Here is a 23562-nt window from a genome sequence, read left to right as displayed (position 1 = left end):
ACCAGTTTTGCACCCAACTTATAATAGTTTCATCTAGGCTATATTTCCTTAGTTTATTATGTATGAAAATGTTGTGGGAGACTTTGTCAAAAATCTTACTAAAGTTGAGGTATATTACATTCCCTGCTAACCCTATCCACAAGGCCTGTCACTTTGTCATTGAAGAAAATCGGGTTAGTTAGGCAAATCTAGCTCCTGACAATCAATGTCTGCCCTTACTCTATCACCCTGTTATCCTTTAGGTTCTTATAAATCAGTGCATCTTTCAAAGTTAAACTAGTTGATCTGGGTTGTGCTTTCTCCTTTTATAAAGAGGGGTCCTGTGTTTTCTGTTTTCCAGGTTTCTGGAACCTCATTTGGCCTCCATGGCTGCCTCCACAAGAGTGTGGGCATTTGGTTCCCCAGGAAAAACCAGCAGTGGGACACTTTGCCACTGTTGCTTGTCCCTGGGGAACGCCTGTGTCACGTGCTCTCTTGCATACGACAGGTTACCCTGGGTGGGGTAGGGGAGGTTGGCCCCAGTAGCCTTACCTGGGATCCTGGGGGCCTTCTGGGGCTGCAGCAGCAATCCTACCATTTGGAGCCTGGGCAGCAGCTGGAATATGGCTGTGGGCAGCCAGGCTCTGGTTTTGAGTGGTGCACTCTACCCCGCACAGGTGCCACTCCTCTGGGCTTTTTGCACAGGTTTTTCTGACACCTGGATATCCACGGGTCAACCCCTCACAAACCATGCTGCTCCCTTGCAGCATGGAGAACAGCTGAATGTGTGGTATGTGCTGCTGCAGCTGTGTCTGCAGTGCCATATACCACACAACCACACTCATCTGGATGTGGCCTACAAGGTCTCAGCTGTTACCTCAGCTAATTTCTTGAGAACTGTAGGATGACTCTCTCAAGCTATTCTCATTTGAAAGCATCCAACTTATCTAAATAACCTAACTTTTTCTTTCCCTACCCCAGGCTGAGTGTCTACCATGGCTTGTAATTGATGCTAACTGTGCTTATCATCCCGCAAATGACCTTTTCTGTAAAGACTAAAGTGTCATCTTCTGTTTTCTCCAATCAGTGTTTCTATTACTGTAGCCCAAATTGCATTTACTGCCTTTTTAACAGCATCACATAACTGACTCACCTGGGTTTATGATCAACCATAATCCACAGTTCCTTCTCAGTAGTGCTATTGACATCAGTTATCTCTCATTCTGTATTTGGGTATGTAATTATTCTTCCTCATGGGTAGCACTTTACATGTGCCTTTGTTGAATTTCATTTGTTGTTTATTGTCTAGCTCTCCACTTTATCAAGACCAAATTGAATTTTAATCCTAACTGTTACAAGGTTTGGGGCCCTCCCCAGTTATGTTGCCTGGCAATTTCATCAGTGTATTTTCTACATCTGCATCAAGTCATTAGTAAAAATGTTAAATGACACCAGACCCAGAACAGTCAACTGTGGAACCCTGCTTGAGACCTCTTGCCATTTTGATACAGGTACATGCATAATTGTTCTTTGCTTACTTGCTAAGTCAACCAATTATGTATCTACCTAATAGTAGCTATACCTTCCCCCATTGCTAAAGTTTACTTATGAGAGTGGTATTTAATATCACATCAAAAGCCCTGTTTAAGTCCAGCTGCATTCCCTTTCTCCATCAAACTTGTGCCCTTATCAAAAAGAAGAAAAAAGGGGAATCAGGTTGGTTTGGCATGATTTGTTCTTAACAAATCCACAGGGCACTGACAGATGTGCAACTTCTCACTGTAACTCATAGCACTTTACAGAAAGCACTATGAATTACAGCAACACCCTTCCCCACTCCAGAACCCAACAGACATTCACTGTTTACTCGGGGAGGCAGGATTGAGCTCCACTTTGGAGCCAATCCAGCAGAGAGAGGCTCCCTGTCTGCAGCCTCTCTCCCCTAGCCCTATGCCTGCCCCCCAGCTCCAGTGCTATCTGCAGGATGGGAGAGGAAAAAGGGAGGAGGGAACTCTGGCCTGGAGTTTGCAAGCCTGAGCTGAAGGAGGGGTGGGTGCATAGGCAACTTGTGGGGGGGGGGGCACATGCCCCCCCAAGATTGGCTGCCACCGCCAGCTTCTGCAGGTGGATGCCTCTCACAATCCCCTCCCCCGCACTCCCGCCCCACTGCTGCTACTGGCTTCTGTGGGTGGTCGCCGCTTGCCACCCTACTGCCGATGCTGCCACCCACAAATTGTGCCCCCACAGTCTCAGGAGGCACCAGTTGTTCATGGGTGGGTGGATTGGAGCCCTCCAAGGTGAGGAGTTCCAGTCTACCAGCCCCACTCCAGCTCAGGCTGGGCAAACCCTAGCCCAGAGCTCCCTCCCCTCACTTCTCCCCCTCCCATCCCGAAGGCAGTGCCTGTGGCAGGGCAGGGCTGGGCTGCATCAGTGCAACCCTAAGGTAAAGATAAAAGTTAATGAAGGCTAGACTACCTTCATCTGAACCCTCATTACATTGAGGGTTAATTTGTCATGCAGCTGAAAGTACTCTGTAGCTATGCAGTTCTGTCAGGGCATGACTGAAGAGCACTTTCAAGGGGCCAATCACATGACACATGTCACTTCTGTCAGCACCCACTGTGACTACTAGTGATGATCACCCCTTTTTCTTCCAGATATTTTCTGTTTTACAAAATTGCAAATTTTACACAAATTTACTGTTTTACAATTTGCTTTAGTAACTTTCCAGATATTGAAGCCACACTGAAATTCCCTAGGCTCTTCTCTTTTTGCCCTTTAAATGGTAGGTATCAAGCCCTTCTCCAGTCCTCTGACTACATTCATCTGTGAATTTGTAAATATATGTTTCGACAGGCTCTGAGATTTCTTCAGCTGGGATGAATTCCCTCAAACCTGCTGATTTAGATTTAGATTTTTCCAAAATTCTTAGGCAGATTCTTTACTTATGAACTGCAGCATTTCTCCTTTCTCTGCATTTCTGCTGGTCATTTGGTCAGAGTTGGGAGTTTTCTGTGTGTGTGAACACTGAGGTGAAATAAGTACTAATTGGTTCCATCTTCTTTATATCTTCAGTTAATAGATCATTGGAAAATAGGGCTGAAAGGAACCTCACAAGGTCATTTAGTCCAGCCTCCTCCTTAAGGCAGGATTCTCTCTGACTAAATCATCCTGGTCAAGTGTCTGTCCAACCTACTCTTGAAAATTTCCAAGGATGGAGATTCCACAGTTTCCCTATGTAGCCCATTGCAATGCTTGACCACCTTCATAGTCAGAAAGCTCCTTCTAATCTCCAACATAAATTTCTTCTGCTGCAGCTTAAGGTCATTGCTCCTACTCCTGTCCCCTGTGATAACACATAAAAGTGAATCACCATCCTCTTTACATTCACCCTTCAAATATTTGAATACTATTATTAAATTCCCCCTCAGTCTTCTGTTGTCAAATCCACCCTCAGTCTTCTCCTCTCCAGACTAAATAACCTTTGGTCTTTCAGACTTTCCTCAGAAGTATTGCTTCTCAGACCTCTATCATTTTTGTCACTGCACTGAACTCTCTCCAGCATGTCCGTATCATTCTTAAATTGTGGAGTCTAAAACTGAACACAGTACTCCAGGTGGGGCCTCACCAGTGCTGAATAGAATGGAAGAATCACTTTCCTTGATTTGCAAGTGGCACACCCAGTATGCTATCAGCCTATTTTTGAAACCAAGAACGTGCTGTTGGCTCAAATTCTGCTTATGAACTACTGTAACCCACAGGACCTTCTCTGCAGTACTGCAACCTACCCAGTCATTCCTTAGTATATATTTGTACATGTAATTATTTTATCCCAAGTTCAGGACTTTACATTTGTTCTGGTTGCTGACCATTTTCCCAGTTTATCCAGGTCATCCTTCAACCTAACCCTTCCCTTCAGAGTATCTGCAATTCCATCCAACTTGGTGTCATCCATAAATTTGCTAAGCATGCACTCAATCCCATCTTGCAAATAATTAATGAAGATGTTACAACAGTACCAGACCCAAAGTAGACCCCTGCGTAACCCCACTTGAATCTTCCCAACTAGACATTAGGCCATTGATGACTACTGACTGAGTACAATGGTCTAACCAGTTATGCACCTGCCATATGGTACTTTAATTTAGTCTGTATTTCCTTTGCTTGTTAATGACAATGTCATGAAAGATAGTGTCAAAGGCCTTGATAAAGTCAGGTATATCACATCCACTGCTCTCCCCCTATCCACAGAACCTGTGGGCAGCAAGTCAAGAAGAGCTGCCCTGCTACTTGACCTCTCTACCATCTATATCAAAAAGTTATCAACATTCTCCAGGAATTTGCTGGACCGCTTGTGCAGTGCCATGTTTCCCTCCCAGCAGATTGCCCAATAATTATAATCCCCTACAAGAGCAAGGTCATACAATTGGGAAGCTTCTGTCACTTGTTTAAAGAAGGCCTGACCCACCTCAGAACAGGCAGTGGTTGCACTGGGAGGTGGGTTGGGGGAGCTATGGCAAATTCTGGAGTGGCAGCAGCCCCTCCCATAGCCCCGCTCCTGTGAGGAAGGGAGTGAGGCTGGGGCTAGGGCACGCTGGGGCTGGGGCACAGTGAGGTTGAGCGCAGGATGGAGCAGTGAACAGCTTATCTGGGGAGGTTGGGTACAGGGGGAGCAGCTCCCCCTGCTGCACACACCCCAGGATGGCATGGAGGAGTGAGTGCCCCCAGATCTACATGTGAGGCAGGGCAGGCTACCGCTGTGGGCTGGGACCAGGGCAGCACCAGGCTCTTCCTGGCAAGGGTGTTGGGCTGGGCTGCGCTGGGAGGGGGTTGGGGGGATATGCTGAATTCTGGGGTGGCTGCAGCCCCTCCCGTAGCCCCGCTTACTCCCCGTGCTGCCACCACCAGCTCCAAGCGCAGCCCGGTCCATCCCCCTGCCAGGAAGAACCCAGTGCCTCCCTGGCCCCAGCCCACAGCAGCAGTCTGCCCTGCCCTGTGCACATATCTGGGGCACATGCCCCCTATGCCCTCCTGAGGTGCGTGCAGCAGCGGGAGCCACCCCCCACCAAACCCCCAGAAGAGGGGTATGTGGGACTGCTCCTGCCTCTGTCTCATGCCCCACCCCAACTGTGCAGCTCATGGCCCTGCCCCAGCCCCACTCCCTCCCTCACTGCAGTGGCCTCGATCTGCTCCCTCCCTAAAAAACAAGAAAAATATATAAAGGGTACATGACCTGAAACTTTGAGACAGAAGGGGTACACTTGTTAAAAAGGGCGAAAATCACCAATATAGGGTAATACTTACTCTTATATTCCCCTGCCTGTCCTTCCCAAACAAGCTATGATCGTACTTCAGTCATTTGAACTATCCCATCATGTCTCTAAATTCCCAATTGTATCGTAATTCTGTGTTTGTACTAGAACCTCAAAGTCTCCCCATTTGTTCCAGTGCTTCTCACATTACTATATAAACAGTTTAGGTATCTAATTGATTGTCCTGTCTTCTTCCTGAAAATGTTTCCAAGGAATAGCTTACTCTGGTCACTAAGCAACAGTTTCCCTGACCATTCTTTTCCATCTGTTTTATTTGTGGAACGTATTTAGTATTTATTGCCAGTCATAAATCATTTTCCCCTTTGGTTTTCTTATTTCTTCATGCATTTGTGCTATTTTGGCATATGCTTCCTTAGTGATGTACTGTTCCATCCATTGTCTATTTAACTCCATCTTCTAGCCCTCTAGCCCAGGGGCGGGCAATTATTTTGGGCAGAGGGCCGCTTACCTCGTTTTGGCAGGCTGTCGAGGGCCTCATGGGTAGCCCCGCCCCTTGATAGATGCCCCGCCCCGTGATCACCATCTTGAGACCAGTGTCCCAGTGTCTTGGAACCAATGTCCCAGGGCCAGCACCAGTGGGGCCCCCTGCTGGCTGGGACCTTGTGCTCCTGCCACCCTGCTCTGGGCCCTGTGCTTTGGCTGGCTCCCTGCCCACTCACACCCACTGCCCCCAGTCCCACAGTATACCCCCAACCCCCTGCTTACTAGCAGGAAAGAAGCTGATGCTGAGCATGGGGAAAAGCAGCTCCTCTCCCTCCCCATGGCCAGCACTCTCTGCTGCAGGCACTTGCAGCCCACGTGGGGCTGTCTGCAGCAGGAACAGGCACCCCCACGTGGGCTGCAAGTAGCTATAGTGCGGGGTGCTGGCCATGGGGCAAGCAAGGGGCTGCTTTTCTCCACGGCCTCACTGCCAGCCTGGGCTCCAAGCTGGGTCTGGGCTCACCAGCTGGCGGCAGCAGCTGCAGCCACCCCCGGCTTGCCGCGCTGGGCAGTGTTAGCTGCTGCTGCCCACCTGGAGCTCACACACTGGGCAGCCCACAGGCAGCAGTGGCAAACACTGCTTGGTGTGGCAAGTAGGGGGCTGCAGCTGCTTCAGCTGCACGCAGCCCCGATGGGTGAGGCCAGAACTGGCATACGGCCCAGGCTGGCAGTGGGGCCGGATTACAAGGTGGTGCCGAGCGCAGCGGGGGGGAAAGCAGCCCCTTGCCTGCCCCATGCCCAGTGCCCCAGACAGCCCCGTGTGGGCTGCAAGCAGCTGCAGCACAGGGCACCGGCCACGGGGCAGAGGAGGGGCCACTTTCCTCCACACCGGGAAGGAGCCCGGGGAAAATCTGAGCATAGGGAAAAGCGGCCTCTCACCCACCCCGTGGCTGGCATTCCCTGCTGCAGCCACTCATAGCCCACGGGGCTGTCTGGAGCAGGCACAGGCAGCCCCATGCGGGCTATGGGCAGCTGCAGCATGGGGCAGGTGAGGAGCTGCTTTTCCCCCCCGTGCTCAGCTTTTCCCTGGGCCACTTTTCCCCAGGCTCCTTCCCTGCCCAGAGCCCTCCCCTGCCACTACCCGCTTCCCCCTTACCTGAGGTTCCGGCACCAGCAGGGCAGCCACATGCTCCCAGGCCAGAAGTCCCTGCTGGGACTTCTGGCTGGGGGGGCAGGGCTGGGCAGGCCCTGCTGTTGTGGGAGCCCGCCAGGCTTCCCCTGGCTCCTAATGCTGTTGGTTCCTGTCATTTTTGACAGGAATTACAGCCAGATAAATTTTAATTTTCTACATTTTTTAGGGGTTCTGCAGGCCGAATGGAAAGCTGAACCTCATGGGCCGTATTTTGCCCACCCCTGAACTAAGCCATGAACTTGTCAGAGCCATAAGTAACCTTGCCTAAAATCTGTGTGAGCCACAAAGATCTCTCCTACAAATCTACATTTGGACTCAGAGACACAGAAGTAGCTCTTTAACCAAATATCATTTGGGCCTTAAAGGCGAATCTCCACTGCCTTGTACCATTTCTTTTTTGGGGGCTATAGTGAGTGCTGAGTTGGATGTAAACTGTTGGCAGGTTGATTCCAAGTGTTTTACAGCCACTTTGCAATTAGCTTGGAATATAGAAGATGCCAAACAGTAGAAAATGTATAATATGGGTAGATGATGAACTTGGTGATGTAAGTTCAACTTGAAATAAATACCTTAGGATAGAGAAGCATATATTTTGTACACTAAATTATCTGAAAACTATCTAGTTAAATTAGTTTAATGTCTCAGTTCTGAATTAAAATATGATTTTTTTTCTCTAAACAATTTGAAAACAAGTGATAATTTCTTTTCTATCCTACTTCTGGATTAAATTATATTAAACAAAATTAAGTATGCATCCTCGGCAGCAATGACATTTCACAGTCAAAAGTTGGGTGACAGAAGGAGCTAACTGACTTTCTCTCTAATTTCGTGCCATAAATCAGTGTATTAATTTACCAACTGATTAGCAGAAGAGTATTCTGAAAGCAGTTTTATAACCAGACAGTTAAATACTTGTGATGAGCGAATCTATCTAACACACCAAATCCAGAAACACACTGCTTCCCAAATTCCTCCATGATAATACTATTGCTGTTCCTCATGGAGAAAACCTACCGTTGTGGTGAGCCTTCTTGAATTATGAGTGGCTTTTTTTCCATCTCTCAGTTTATGGGTCTAGTCTTGACTCATATGAATAATTTTGTTTAATGGAACTATTCACATGATTAGAGACCACTTGTATCAACAATAGCAGTGGAATTGGATTCTGCGAGGAGTACTAAAAGTATGGAAAGATAGAAATAAAAAACACTTCAAAGTCTGCCTTCTTTGGAAGTACTTTTATTTTATAGCACTTCAGTACCTATACATGCACAATTGCCTCCCAACTAGCATGTCATGGTGAAACATTTCAGAGTCATCCCTGTTTCATCCAGAGTCATTTTTATATGGTTTGGGCTGTCTTGTCGCTTGGTAGTCTTGTGTATTACCTGTCCACTCAATTTTTGTAGCATTTTAAAGTTGCTTGAAGTGCTATAAACTCTGTCCATTCCTTTAGACTGGGATTTTTAAAGGAATTTATTGAAGTGGATCTTTCACTCTTTTAATTAAAATGCCAACATGATTTTAAAAAAAGGCCATATGGTACCCATAAATCCTTACTATCATATGTTTCAGGTCTACTTGCAGTAATGATTATGCTGTATAGCCTATTCATAGAACTATAGTGAGTCAGGGACCATAGCAGGCAGCACAGCCTGAGCTAACTAATTGCCTAGGCAGCCGTAAGTCGGCTTCCTGACTGATTACTAGGAACTCAACCTCCCCATTTAGTCCAGGCCAGCTAACAGTCTGCTGTGGTAAGCCTCCTGGTTCCTGTATCCAATGCTTTTCCTGGTTCCTGACCCCAGTTTGGTTCTATCCCTAGACTCTGACTTTGGATTTCCCTTTGGATCTGTTTCCTGACCCTACTTGGCTTTTGTTGAACTACAGCAAAAAAAAAACATATAAAAATCCATCTAAAATGGATTGTCGTCAAACCAAATGCCATCACTGAAGAAAGCTTCACAAGGAACCAGACTGTGGCTGCAACAGAAATCAGCTCAGAAAAACAATAATTTGGATAACTATAAAAATCTTAACCAAGAAAAAACAAACAGGTGTATTATTTTCCTGCTATTTCCTTTTTCTCTCTTAAAAGCACAAGGGCTCCAGCCTTTGAAGCTGATGGGCATCTTTACCTTCCACTGAAGGCAAGAGACACTGAAAGGTATTCATTACATCTTATGAGGTGCACAGCACCGCACAGAATCAGGCCCAAAGTAAAGCACTTCAGAAAAGGGAATGGCCACTAAGGGCTGGCTGCCAAGAAGGATTGTTGGTCTATTTGGTGTCTAAGTTACCAGCACATTCACTCTAGAATCGATAGAAATGCTGCAAGATCTCTCCATCACCCACATAAACAGAATATGTGTATGTGTATTGTATATATATTTGCAATTTAATTGTTATCATCAAGCTACAAGAGACCAAATATAAGACCTAGGGAACCACTCAAACACTACTAGTAACACTTTTCACACTTCCATGCTTTTATTGATGAACACATCCCTGGCTCCTAAAAGTCAGCATCTGGTATCATTACATCAGTGGCAAACACTATTTGCCTATATGACCTATAGCTTTAAACCTATTATTGCTCCTTGTGGCAATTTTTAATGCATTTTATTTAAATAAGGCCTTTTTTCATTTAAACGAACTCTAACAGATGGTTTATTTACTTTGCTATATGGTAACACTACTGAAAGAGATTAACTTAGCAGCCTAAGTAGCATTTTTCAGGTAGAGTTGAGCAATGAGACCTAACAGCATATGTCCAAGGAAATTCAAACATTGGTTCAAAGGACATAGGGACTTTCAACCTCAACTCATTCAAGTAATCCAGGTGGTTGTAATGGAAGGGAATGTATTGCATGAATAAAAATTGCAGGATAGTCTTGTGAATTTGTTTCCTACAGGTTTATAATGGAGTTCTGTTTGATTAATACTAAGGCTAAATACAGACATTTAGGGAGGTTAAATCAGGTTCAGAATGTCAATCCAATTTAATTTAGCTCATTCTGGTGCTGACCTTATACTTACAGACCTAGTCTCAGTGACCAGCAATCAGTCTAGACCTGTAAACTTTACAGAAGTTCCATGCACATAAACTGGTCTAAAAGTTGCAGAACCAGGTTTAAGATAAATCTGGATCCATATAGCATCAAACGTATTCAATTTAGGCCAAACCAGTGCATGGAACTTCTGTACAATTTACCTGCGCAGCCCCAGGGCTGGGAAAACCCAGCTACTAGTCTCAGCCCTGGGGCTGCTCTTTTCACACACCCCTCCCACAGTGGGCTATTTTTTGCCCCCCTGGCCTCTTGCTCCGCCCCCCATAACCAGCCAGCCCTGTCAACTCCTGTCCCACAAGCCGCTTGGGATGCAGCTGCTTTTATCAGCATTCACCATTGCCAAAGATAAGCAAGTAAGTCCTGGGAGAGGGAGGGTTGGGAGGTATGAACCCACGGGTAATGCCTGCGCCCCACCCCTTAAGGGTCACACTGGTCCTGCCGTCCCCATCTGTGGGTTTTGCTGGTCCCACCCATGGGTCATGGTGCTCCTACCGACCCCATTCATGGGTTGTGCTGGCGCTGCCCACCTCACCTGTGGGTCACACCTGCCCCGCCCAACCCAACCGTGGGTCATGCTGGCCCCACACACCCTGCCCACAGGCCGTGTCGGCTCTGTCCACCCCACTTATGGGTTACACCTTGCCTACCCCACCTGCAAATCATACCTGCCCCCCCACCTGCCTATGAGTCACACCTCTCCCCATCCCCTGTCAGCTCCCAACACCCCACTAGCTCCCCCATCCTGAATTACTTAATACCTGGCAGCCATTTTGAATCAATTTAACCTCCCCCTGAATGTCTGTACTTAACCTAAAGGATATACCTAACATATCTTTCACTTACAAATAATTATCTCTGTTTCCTATTTTGGTGTCATTTGTTGCTGTTCTAATAATCCTTGAGCTATTGTAATCTCAGATCAACATGAATCACTCAAGAGCATTATTTGAGTAGGGTTTTGTCTTAAGTTGCAAACTTTTCCCTCTGAACCCTGATTCACACTCATATGAATAAAAGCTCAGATCCTGCATTGTAAAATAATGTTGATTTCTTTGACAATGACAGAAAAAGAAATCTAGAGCTAAACATGTCCTGGACTCAAGGTATAGCAACTCAATCTTTAAACCGACTCTAATTCTAAAAGCAAGACGGTTAAAGCAGTGAGAAGGTTTTTTGTTTTTTTTACAAAGATTATCAATTTGTATTAAAGCTTTCAATACACTGAGCAAACCAAAGCAAAGGCTGAACACATTCAGCAGTGAAATAACTGTCATGATTTTGCCTTGCTTGTCATCATTAACTGAATGATAGATCTACCCACAAGTCACTAGAAGCATGGCAAACCTTGTTATGTCAGGATGACAACTTTTCTCATCTAAATGAAAAAATAACTCACAAAAATGTCACCGTTCCCAGATTAAAGTCTCCTGACAAAACAAAGTTAATGGCACCACAACAGTCTCTCTCAATAGATGTCTTTTACTATACCTTTGATTTGAGAAACATATCTCAAATACTGTAGTCAATCGAAAGCACTAAACATAAATAGAGATTTGGGGGGTTGATTTTTCACTAAGCTTGCCAATCAGGAGATGAATAGTTATTTGGGTCACATCTAGCAGTTGTAATGAAAATTATGGCACAGTACCCATCTCTGCACAATCTCGCTGCTTTCTTTTCTGAAGCACAGGGTTTTTTGCTCAGTCCAGAATGTTGTTTTTCTAATGTATTTTAATGTCACTGTTTCCTGGTAACTTTTTGCACAGCTACCAGAAACAATGTATTCTAAAAATAAAAGACTTCAGAGGAATGCTGTTGCACTATGAAGCATCAGTGAGAGAGCTGCCCCAAGTTTTCATCCACTGCATCTCTGGTAGGGCCATGTAGGGATGTTCCCATGCAACACTATCACTGCCATGCACCAAACCCAGAAATCTACCAGTTGAACGCACTTTAGGGTTTTCCCCAGCCACTACTCTGAGGCATGTCAGAGACCAAGATCCCATGAACAACCAGAAGAGAAAGTCCCAGAGTGGCATCACTGCCACATTTCTGGGTTTATCAGGAGCAAGCAACCACAATGTTCTCAAAAATGCTGTTGGGACACCCTGGGGATGTATTGTAGATATACCCATAATAAAATATTGTAGTATGCATAATGACCTGCAAATACTTACACAGAAAGGAGTGACTTATTCAGGTGAGCTAAACCTATAGTTGTCAATAGGACTACAAAGAGAGATGTAGCATATTTACTTAATTCCAAGACAAGGTCATCCCCGCCCTCCCCCCCCCATTTAACATCTTTCATCTTGGAATCAAGTACATGGTATGTGGGGAGGAGGGGGTAGGCAGTTCTGTGGCTCTGGCTCAAGCTCAGGCTTCAACCCTGAGTTGGGCTGGAGCCACAGCTGCTGTATGCCCCACTGCTTCCCCCACCATTTCCCCCCCACCCCAACTTGCCCAGCTGTATGCCCCCCAACAACCATACCCACTGTGTGCCCCACCCACCCACACCACTTGCCCTGCTACCACTGCTTTCCCTGTTGCAGTGGTAGTGGGGATAAATTTAAAATTATCCTCCAAGAATTATATTCTGTACATGGAAAATTGTAAATTCATACATTTTCCATGTATAGAATCTAATTGTTTTGGGAGGTCATTTTAAATTCAGGGTGGAAACTGAGAAAACTAAGGTCCAACATGGGACATAGGGGCCTAGAGATATCAGGAGGCGCTACTTCATGGTCAGGGCAGCTAGGATCTGGAACCAATTTCCAAGAGAAGCGGTGCTGGCTCCTACCCTGGGGGTCTTTAAGAGGAGGCTAGATGTACACCTTGCTGGGGTTGTTTGACCGCAGTACTCTTTCCTGCCATGGCAGGGGGTTGGACTAGATGATTTACTCAGGTCCCTTCCAGCCGTAGAAACTATGAAACTATAGAGTGGCCTGAGATGAGACTAGGGCTGAGGCCCACTGATGTGACAAGGCATAACTTCTGCGAGGCATGGGCATGGTTAAAGGGGAGGTTGGAGACCATGAGTAAAGTCTACCAGACACCTAGTGCTGTGAGAATCATGGGGTCTGTGGTACTTTGGGTGAAGTGAGCCATCTCCCAATGCAGATTCCCAAGAGACCTTCAAAGGTAGCACCCAAGCAAGAAAGAAGGCTCCCAGCAACTGAGTCCACAGACACTAGACAGCCAGTAAAGGGTGCTGAGATGCCTCTCAACCATACTCTATAATAGTACATTATGGCATCAAGATCCCTATCAGGATTAGGGCCCTCTTACTTTACCAACATTAGGGTTACAGCTAGCGCTACATGAATAATAGAAGCGTGGCTCTGTTCACACCCATTTTTGCCTGTTCTTCTATTTAAGACTCCTGTTACATATTGTTTTGGTGTTTTAAAGTCTGTGTAAAAGGATCCACTAGTTCCATGTGGAATCTCATTAAAATCAGCTCTGTCCTATCTAGGGCTGACCTAATGACCAAAATTTTAAGATATTTAGGTATCTGAATCCCACTGGGAACAAGTACCTAAATTTCCATGTAAAAATCTGGACCACCGTTACTTAGGCTTTTAAATCACTTCAGTGATTTTGAGAATTTTACCTTTTCTTTGCATAGCTAACATTATGAAATGTTATTATAAGGATACTTATGTAAGTCAATATAAACTGTAGAACATACCTCAGTTCAAATATCTAACCCCAAAATAGTAAATGCAATGTAAACAGAGATATCACAAGGCAATCTTGGCATGTCAAGTGCCTCAATTTCATGTGCAAGCTGCTATACACTAAGATACAAGGGTTGGGTAGTTTTCTGGTTTTAGCACTTATATCCTACATAAACACAGCAATGTTGAGCATGTAAACAGACCAATTAAAAGACAGTTAATTAAATTTTAAAATATCTTTACTGTTATAACAGGCTGTTTGTGGAATCAGATTGTCAGATTGTCTTACATCTTGTTTAATATAGATATAGCGAGTGGGTATAAAAGGGATCCCTGTTTCATTTTGAAAGTGTCTTACAACCTTTCTGTGCCCATTTGACACAGATGTAATCACTCTTCTACACTGGAAACATGAAATATTCTAAGAATCAAATAGTTCACCTAGCATGCTTGCAAAAAAGCCATCTTGTCAAACATGTGAAAGGTCTCTAACATCTTTACATGTGTGCCAAATTTCATCTGGATTGTGTTCACTGTGGACAAATATCAGCATAGTTTAATTGAACGTTGCACTAAACTCTAATTCAGGGATTGATCCTTTAAGCAGTTGTGATAATGGAATGTGACGGCTGTCAAAAGACCTTAGTTTTTTTATGGACAAATTTGGTAAACTTAAGAAGAGTACGTCAGGAAATCCTAACTTCCAGTCCCCTGATCTAACCACTATATTATTCACTCCTGCTATACAAATCTGACATTGATAAGGCTATTAGCGTATATTATGATATTCGACTTTTTTTTAAATAGACAATTTATTTCTAGATGTAAGCCATTTGTAGACAACACGGGGGTTTATTTTGCCCTCAATTAAAACAGTGGGGTTTTTTTAAAAATGCTTTAATTCAGGGCAAAGTAAACCCCCGTGTTGTGTACACCCTTGTTGGAGCCTAATCCTTACTTGCCTCTCCACCGGTGGGGTGGGGAAAGAAAGCTGCTGGCAGGCAGAGCGATCCCTGAGCTGTGGAAAGGGGATGGTGCTTCCCTCTGCAACAGCAGCAGCCCCCCTCCAGGCAGCACCTGCCCACAGGCACCCAGCTCAGATAGTCCTGGTGGGCACCGCTGCCATGGAGGGAAGCACCAGGCCCCCATGCAACTCAGGCAGGCAGGTAGGCTCTGGGGGGGAAAAAAATCAGGCTCCCCACTTCTTTTTTTCTTTCTGTGAAGCCTGCCTTCCCAGGCTGCTGCCAGGTATCCAGGCTGCCTGCATACCCCCTGAGCCACACGGAGCCTGGTGCTTCCCCCTTTGACTGTAGGGTAAGAAACTAAAACTCCTCGGCAGTGTTTTACTTTGCAGCACCACAAAGTTATTTGATACATCCCAAAGACATTTAAGGCACATTACACCACTGAATGTGCTACAAAGGCTGGAATTAATACCCAATACTCTGCCAAATTTGCAAACTCATGCAAACAGCAATGCCATTAAAGTTGTGCAAAAGGCATTTAACCTGCTTTAAACCCTCTTTAAAGTGTTGTCTACAAACAACCTAAAGCAGCTCAAAAATTAAAGTTATATGTTTACATTGGTGTATTTTGGGAGGAAATCATAGATTCACCATGTCAGTACATAGAAAATTGAGCTTGAAAATCATAAACATTTCCATTCGGGAGTTTTATGTTGAAATATAAAACAAAAATGTTTAGAATTTATCACATTCAACTGTTGATATATGCCTTGCCTACAGTTAGATACTTATGAGGAGGGACCTACCAAAATCACAGTGGAAGTGTACCTTGCAGCGGCTCATTCAATCTTCCTGGCTTCACCACGGCCCCCTGCACCTGCGATTGGTGAAGGGGCCCTGGCAGCCCCACCACTTGCTGCTGATCGGCCAGGAGACAAAAACCACAGCATATTTAAAACTGTAGATTTTGCCTCCCCTGATATCAGTGGCATCTAAGGAGCACCTTATAATCTATACTATATTTATCCTCACAACCACTCTGCAGGGCAGGGAAAATGCTATTTTCCCTGTTTAGCTGATGGAAAATGGTAGCACAGAGAGATTATGGAAATTCCCTAAAGCGAACCCCCAGAGCATCGCGAGCAACTTAAAAAGGGGTCCAAACTTCTTTTCCCTTCCCAAAGTACAAACACTCTGCCTGCTTCCCTCCCCCAGAGGTGACGCATATGTCCTTGGACTCGCCCACATTGGAAGTATCTCTTGTGTTTTCTAATCTCAGCATGTACAGGTTAGTGGGGCTCAGTATTTATCTGTCAACAATTCAATTGTGTGTGATTGAGTACGAGTGCAAAATCAATAGTTTTAATCATGGGGGTTGCATACATTTATATATTATTTTATGGAGTCGTGGTATCACAGAGTCTGAGAACCCCTAGCCTAAGGTTATACAGGAAGTTTGTGGTGAAGCAGAGACTCGAATGCAAGTTAACCAAGCTCTAGGCTCATATATGAATGTCTGCATGTCCTTCCTTCCAACTGAGTCCCAGTCCTGACTGAGGCCTTTGGTCACTCCTATAATGGAAATAAACGCAAACAGTCCGTGTCATATACTGTTCTTACAGCTGCTGTTATTGCTTTTCAAAATCAACTTTAGTTAATACCCAGGCAGATATGTTCTGCTGTTTCCCCTGGCCACCTACACATTCATTCTGTCATTCTTCACATAATTTATTCATCTCAATTATTCATTGATAATTATTATATCTGTACCCATTAACTATTTAGTATTTTTCCTGGTACTTTTAGAAATATTTCAATACATGAAATAACAGTTAAGGCTTGGCAAGGGGGGCACCAGTCTCAGGTGCTGATTTAGAGAGCGTACCAGAAAAGAAGCCCCCAAGGAATCCATGCCATGGTAGTAGCAGGGAAGGTCTTAGAGGGACTCTCAAGCACTCAGCACCTTCCCCACTCCATCTCCCATTCTCTAGCACCTCTACCCCGGTGCCAAAATTGCCAGTTATGCCTCTGTTTTATGGGATGTAGATGTGTTAGGGAAATTAGATGTTAATTTCAGTGCAGTAGCAATTATGAGAGCACTGGTCATAGAGCATGACCTCATGATGCTAGAGGATGTACAAAAACAGGCAAAAGGATGATCCTTAAGCAAAGAAGTCATTCTCTGTGCTGCACATAGCACCTTTAATTGAAGAGAAGATCTCTCCATCCCCACTGTCATGGAGAGGCACCTGCTATTTTGTGTTTTGTGTTTCCATTCAGCTGCAGATTAGTACGGTACCAATCATGCAAAGACGCATTCAATCTTGAGTCTGCGATTAGCCTTACTGATTTTAATGAACCTATTCATGTTAGGTTCATTAAGCATGTCCCAACATTTGGAGGAGCAGGGCGAATAACTGTGTACATGCTCCCTCTCTCCCATGACACCATATTTCTTCTTTTTTTGTTATTTACCTTCATTTGAAATAAAAAGGCTAAAATTCCATTTCCCTCACTGTTGGCTACAACAACTGAGCAGGTAGTTAACATCAAGCAATGTCAATCTGTGCTGTAAGACTTTACATATCATTTAATATATCTGTTATCTTTTTTTTGTTTTCTGTTGAATCTTTAAAGGTGGACAAGATGGCTAGTCTCTACAACATACATGTCCGTACAGGTTGCTTTTGTAACACAGGTGCCTGCCAGCAGCATTTGGGGATCAGCAATGAGGATATCAAAAGGAACCTTCAGGTCAGTACCAAATCCAAGTGAGACTAAGGGAAATTACTGCAAAACAAGAGGGGTGAAAGAAAGAAGAACTCAACTTTGTTAAATCCGTTTCCCCAGGGGCAAGAACTTATCACCCAGGGAACACCTGTGCCATGGGCCCTCTGGCATGTGGCAGGTTACCCTGGGTAAGGTAGGGGAGCAGTGTGTGGGCCCCAGCAGCCTCACCTGGGGTCCTGAGGGCGTTCTCGGGCTGCAGCAGCTGCGATCCTGCTGCTCAGAGCCTGGTGAGCAGCTAGAGTATGGCAGCCAGCCAAGCTCTGGTTTTGGATGGCACGCACTGCCCATGCATGTGCCAGTCCACCTTTTTTTGTGGAGGTTTTTTTACCCCTGGATCTCCTGGGGTCAGAAAAAGCACTTCACCACTACATTGCAATGTGGTGAACAGCTGAATGTATAGTATGAGGCACTGCAGACATGTCTGTGGCACCCCATACCACATGATTGCACTCATGTGGACACAGTCTGAGGGTGCAAATCTTCTACATTTTGGCATCCAGTTATTATTTTCTGCAGGGCAATTTGTCTTATGTTCTATTTTTCACTAAACTTTATCTTAACACTTCTTTACTCATGGTAGCTTTCCCCTGTAGTGCTTGCATTATCAGTGATGCAGCAATATTAGAGCTGGGTGAAAAAATTTTAGTGGCTTCATTTGCCATTTAAAGAAAGATGTTCTGACACTTATTTTTTACCAGAAGAATTTGAAGCATTTCATTTTGACAAAGTCAAAATATTTTGTTTCAATAGTGGCATTTCAATTCAATTCAATTAGACTTCTATATTACACTAATTTATAACAGTTTAAATTTTAATAGGATTTATGTTAATCTTATTCCTCTGTTACTATATATATTGTATTTTATATTTTAATTACTAAAATTATGTTAGTGAAAGTGTATGCTTCATAGTATTTCAATAAAACATTTGATGGCCCTAAATTCTTTCTTTTCATAGTTTTGGTTCTTTTAAAATTTTGAGATTTTGGTTCTTTGTCTTGACTCAAGAAGAAAAAAAATCCAAGGGCCTTTGTACATGCCACAAAATTGGCCTTTAAAGTAGCTTAAATGCCCTTTTCTACCACTTTAACAGGGTTGCTGTTTGCACCCTTGCAGCGTATTCTGCTTTAAATGACTTTGGTACCTAGCAACATAAAACAGCTCCAAGGTATTTTAGTTTGCTACCTAACAAACTAAAATTGTGCCCAGGGCACTGGAAGCTGACGTGCTCAGGGCTTGGTGGTCCTCGTGCAGCCCAAGGGCTGCGGGACCCGGCGGCAGCCTGTGCAGGTAGGGTCCACTGAAGGGGAAAAAAAAGTGGTGAGCCTGATCCTTTTTTTTTCTCCCCATCTCCCCGGAGCCTGCCTGCCTGCCTGAGCTGTGCAGGGACCCAGTGGTTTCCTCCAAGGCTGCAGGGGAGCCAGTACTTTCCTCTGTGGCGTCAGCACCCCAGGTTGGGTGCCAGCAGGCGGGTGTCACCTGGGGGGTCCCTGCGCAGCTCAGGGACCGCTTGGTCCATCACCAGCTGCCGAAGAAGCAAGTAAGGATCTGGCCCTCAGCCTTGTGTACTGCCATGGGGTGTTGGTTTGGTTTAATTCTCCCTAAATTGAAGCAGTGTTTTTAAAAACCCACTGTTTCAATTTAAGGAGAACTAAACCAAATTAAACCCCCATGACATGTGCAAGCAGCCCAAATGTCAGTATCCCCTGTAGAATAGTAATTTAAATTCCCAAACATATCTAATGCTATAGCTTGGATGTATAGCTAATGTATTTAATTATCTAATAGTCTTTGCTAATGATCATAGTGATGGAGTTGGTCTTTCCATACTGTAGGACGGTAGGGGCCAACCTTTTTGGAAGACATACCACAAATTAGCTCCACAACTTCCTTGATTATCACTCCAATCCCTTCCATCTGCCCAACCTGCTGCTCTCCTTTCTGCTTCCTGCCATCTCTGCCATTGTACTGCCTGCCCCTCCCCACAGTCTGCCACATGCATCACACACAAAGGCTACCCGGGCCACTGGTGACACTTGTGCCACAGATTAGCCACCTCTGTTGTAAGTTATAGTCTGGAACAGAAATAAATCCTACCAAGAGAAAACAAACACAAAAATGAACTGAAAGACTGAGATAATTATGTTAGCTTAGAGAATTATATGTATATACAGCATGTCTACTTAGATTACTAGTATGCTAGATGTGGGTAACAGATGCCATCTGTGTCTGAACAAATTGCTTGCTCTGCCTTGTAACTGATATTTTCTACTAATTGTCATTCAAATTCTTAGTTAAGTATATAGCATATGTTATAATAAAACATGAGAGACTTCATGGTTGTAAACATGTCATCATTTGATATTACAATAAATATACTGGGAGAAAATCCAAAAGCTTATTAAAGGCACTTTAAAAAAATGGTTGTACTAATCCATATTTTCCTTATAAATTCAAAAAGAACTTTCGATATGTTCCATAAATGTATGAGTGCTGCAATTATATGTCCAGAAGTTCTGATAAGAAGGAGTTCTCTACTCCCTCTAAAGATGAAAAGGGGCAAGAGCTTTGTTTACCATAGAAAGCTTTATTATATTACATAGGCTTCCTGTCCAGACTTCCTTTACTGACAGTTTGGGGAATCAAGGGCAGAGGTCCGTTATAAACATGGACCATATTAAATCATTGCACATCTGTTTAATAAACTAGAATTTTAAGGATCCTGAAAGTTGGCTCTTTGTAGCCAACAGTTCTAAGTGCTCCCCCACCAGTTCAACACTGGCCATTGGTTGGCAGTTGCACCCCCCACATGCAGCCCCCATCACACAGAGGAGGGATATGGCTGGTATCGTGTCTGACCATCTTTGACTCCCAAAGAACCTATTTTACTCCTGGGTTGACTGGAATTGGCCCTCATTATGACACCATAGTGAAACTCAAAATTCACTTCTATTGGGGCATCATGGCACAATTCTTCTGCTCTGTCACCATGTCTCAATGGGGAGAGGTCTTTTGGCCAAAATCAAGCATGACGGGGGCATCTGAAGTCCCAAGCCTCCAGACCTGGGACTTTCACTGTAGGGGGCCAGCCTGGATATAGGGACGGTCTGAACTTCCAGGCCTGCAGGTCTGGGATTTATATGTAGGATGCTGGGCCTGTTGAAAACATTTGACCCATACATACTTATAGCTATGGAACTTTGCTCTTCTGGATTTGGAATTGAATTGACTATTGGAAATTTTTAAAATATCTGTAGTTAAACTTAGACTTATTTTTTCTGCTCCCAGGGATGGTCACAGGGAGGAGAGTGGTCCGTTTTGATGGTGAAATGCTCACTCCCAAGCAGCCAAAGAAACTCTGCTTTGTTGTCCCCTCACCCCTTTCTCCCCCCAAGGGAGAGACAGACAACACAAAATGAGGACTGTACTGGAAAGTGGCATAGAGGGCTAGATTCTGTCAGAAAAGGTCATCCAAATCAAAGATCAGCTGTGATCACAGAGCTGATTGGACTTTAAGGTCCTATTTAGCCAGCACCTTAATACAGCTGAATTACTAAAGTTGAGGAGATGAAGAAGCCTCCAATCAGAGTCAGACAAGTTGTTCACTTGAAACTGGAGACAAACCTGGGCAGAAACTTTTGGTCTATCATTACTGGCTGATGCAATCTGCAAGTGGGCCTTGATGATACAACAAGACTCTTGGGACAGTCTCACCTGTAGATGGAGTTAGACTATTGCCAAAGTCACAGACAAGGACTGTTGGTCATATTTTCCCCTACATTTCCAGATGTGTTCTTTTGATACATTTTCAAACTTCATGAATGCGCTCCTTTTTCTCACATAACTATTTCTTTCCACTGTCACTGATCACTTCTGAATAAGGAAGTTTTACTTCTTCAGGTCTTACAAGGAAAGTTTTCCCGGCTTTCCTGGTAGAGTCTCAAGTAAATTTAGTTATTTAGCAAGCATGAAGCTAGCTGTAGTGAACCTGGTTTCTACAGCTGTGAACTCCTGGCAGAAGGTTTACATGTATGTAATCAGATATTACCTAATTATGTAAATGTTGTTTCTTTTCTGTTGTCTGAGCAGGCAAGACAGAGTAGGATGAAAATTGTCACTCTGCACTTAAAGATTTGACAGTTGCTTTGTCTGTTTTGTTTCTTTATTTAAAAAAAACAAACTACAAATACATGAAAGTAGTGTTTGGTGAACTGTGACCTCTCTCCTGCTTCTTAAAATAAACCTCTTGTAAATAATCTAGTCAAACTCCAATTTTGATGTAGCAGAATGCATAAATAAGTGAAAACCATGAAACTAAACCACCCACTACATTTGCCTACCCACATGCACAGTGCAGTGAGCTAGGGTGCTAGAAGAACTTGCAGCTGGAGAGGTGAGGGGGCCATGGCCCCTGCTGGTGTGCATCCACCAAGGTATACAGCCCCTGGCTGCTAAGAAGTTGGAGAGCACTGGCCCAGGTTATCATGACTAGAGTTGGTTGGACATGTTTCAACAGAATGATTTTTCATTGGAAAATGCCATTAGTTGAAACTTCTTTTTTTTTTCCAAAAGAAGATATTTTTCTTAGAAAGGTTTTGTGATGGAATGCTTCAATGATTGGACCAGAGAGAGACCAACCGTATAGCTCAGTTTTGCTCACCCTAATTACAGGTCTGGAGGCCTAATTACAAGCTTATAGAGTCTCTCTTGAATGCATGCCCTTGCTTTCTAACTCTCTTTCTTTCTTCCCCCTTGACTGGGCATGCACAGACAGATAAGACATGGGGAAGTGAATAAGGCTGCATCTCAAATTGTGTGCACTAACTGCCTGTATGCACACTCCCATCCTTCAATAAATGAAAGCTAACCCATGGTAACTCACCTCTCTGAAACAGCTACAATAGGTTAACTTCAAGCTAGTCAAAGTTAAGAACATGTTCATGGGCCCCTACTATGGAAAAGTTGGTGTTCTGCAAGTCCCCACCCTCATTTGTAATGTGATAAGCTTGTTCATGTGTAACCATGCCCAATGTATGATTATTTATAAGAGCTGGGACATCTCTAAAAGGAAAAGATTAAGAGACCCATCCCAGAATAATTAATAGCTATTCGTTAGGGATCTCTCTTGAAGATGGTCTTCATGAATCAGGTACAGCAGGTATTTAAAGCTGCATTACCCTGTCCTGGTTAGGGGCAAAGTTACCAAGCCATTGTGGTGAGGGTGACTCTTGTTGGTTCTATATGCAATAAAGTTTCAAAGGTCTCCATTTGGTCTCAGTGTGGATCAAGAAACTTTTCTGAAATCCTAGTATTTTCCATGGGACAGGCAAATTATTTCCTGTTCATCTCTAATAGCATCTCCATTTTTCCATTTTATTAACATATTTGCTGTCTGTATTTGGGAACTGAATCTTAATGCTGGACTTTACAGTGTGATATAAAACTATGTAAAACAATAGGAGAAAGAAAATGAGAAGACCATTCTAATAGCTCTGTGTCTTTTTCTTTTTCTTTCAAACTAGGCCGGCCATGTTTGTGGAGATAACATAGATATAATTGATGGACGTCCCACTGGGTCTGTGAGAATATCATTTGGCTACATGTCCACATTTGAAGATGCACAAAACTTTCTAAAGTTCATTATAGCCACCCAACTCTCCAAAGCAGACATTGAGTTTCCCTCTCAACCTACTCCAACCAAGACTGTTACAGAGTCTGCAGAATCTCCCATACAGAATGACCAAGCTTCCTGTCACAATGCAGATGTGTTGTCTCTGAAAACTATTATCTCAGACACTGGACCCTGGAATAACTCATCTGCAATGCTGAAGACTACCAGGTGGCAGCCACCAGAGACTGAATTGGAAAGGACCAGGGCTGCTGTTTTTGAGTGGGCAGTTCCTGTACACAGCAGTAGTAACAAGTCATTCATTGTCACCAACATTTGCCTCTACCCAATCAAATCTTGTTCTGCATTTGAGGTATGTATTTAAAGTAATATTTAGAGATTTTTCTTTGCTTTCCATTTTTATGCGTTTCTTTGTTTGTTGGCAATATTGTGCATTAGGCTATGTGGGAGGTAGGTGGGATCGAGTTTATTTTGGGAAGAGAGGACTCATTTTTTTCAAAA

General features: G+C 44.1%; 1 protein-coding gene across 4 annotated transcripts in view; it reads left to right on the top strand.

Moving 5' to 3' along the window:
• Positions 1–23562, top strand: part of MOCOS (molybdenum cofactor sulfurase) — a 406903-nt gene that overhangs the window by 326659 nt on the left and 56682 nt on the right. For all 4 annotated transcript variants that reach the window (XM_090049140.1, XM_090049141.1, XM_090049143.1 and 1 more), the window contains 2 exons: positions 17281–17397; positions 22955–23413. In XM_090049140.1, the coding sequence (XP_089905266.1) occupies positions 17281–17397; positions 22955–23413 (576 nt within the window). The remainder of the gene's footprint in view (positions 1–17280; positions 17398–22954; positions 23414–23562) is intronic.

The sequence above is a fragment of the Crocodylus siamensis genome, chromosome 5 (genome assembly GCF_052110815.1).
Source record: "Crocodylus siamensis isolate JL-2025a chromosome 5, ASM5211081v1, whole genome shotgun sequence".
Lineage (NCBI taxonomy): Eukaryota > Metazoa > Chordata > Crocodylia > Crocodylidae > Crocodylus > Crocodylus siamensis.
Note: the sequence above shows the minus strand (reverse complement) of the source record. Positions and strands in the feature narration are given on the sequence as shown.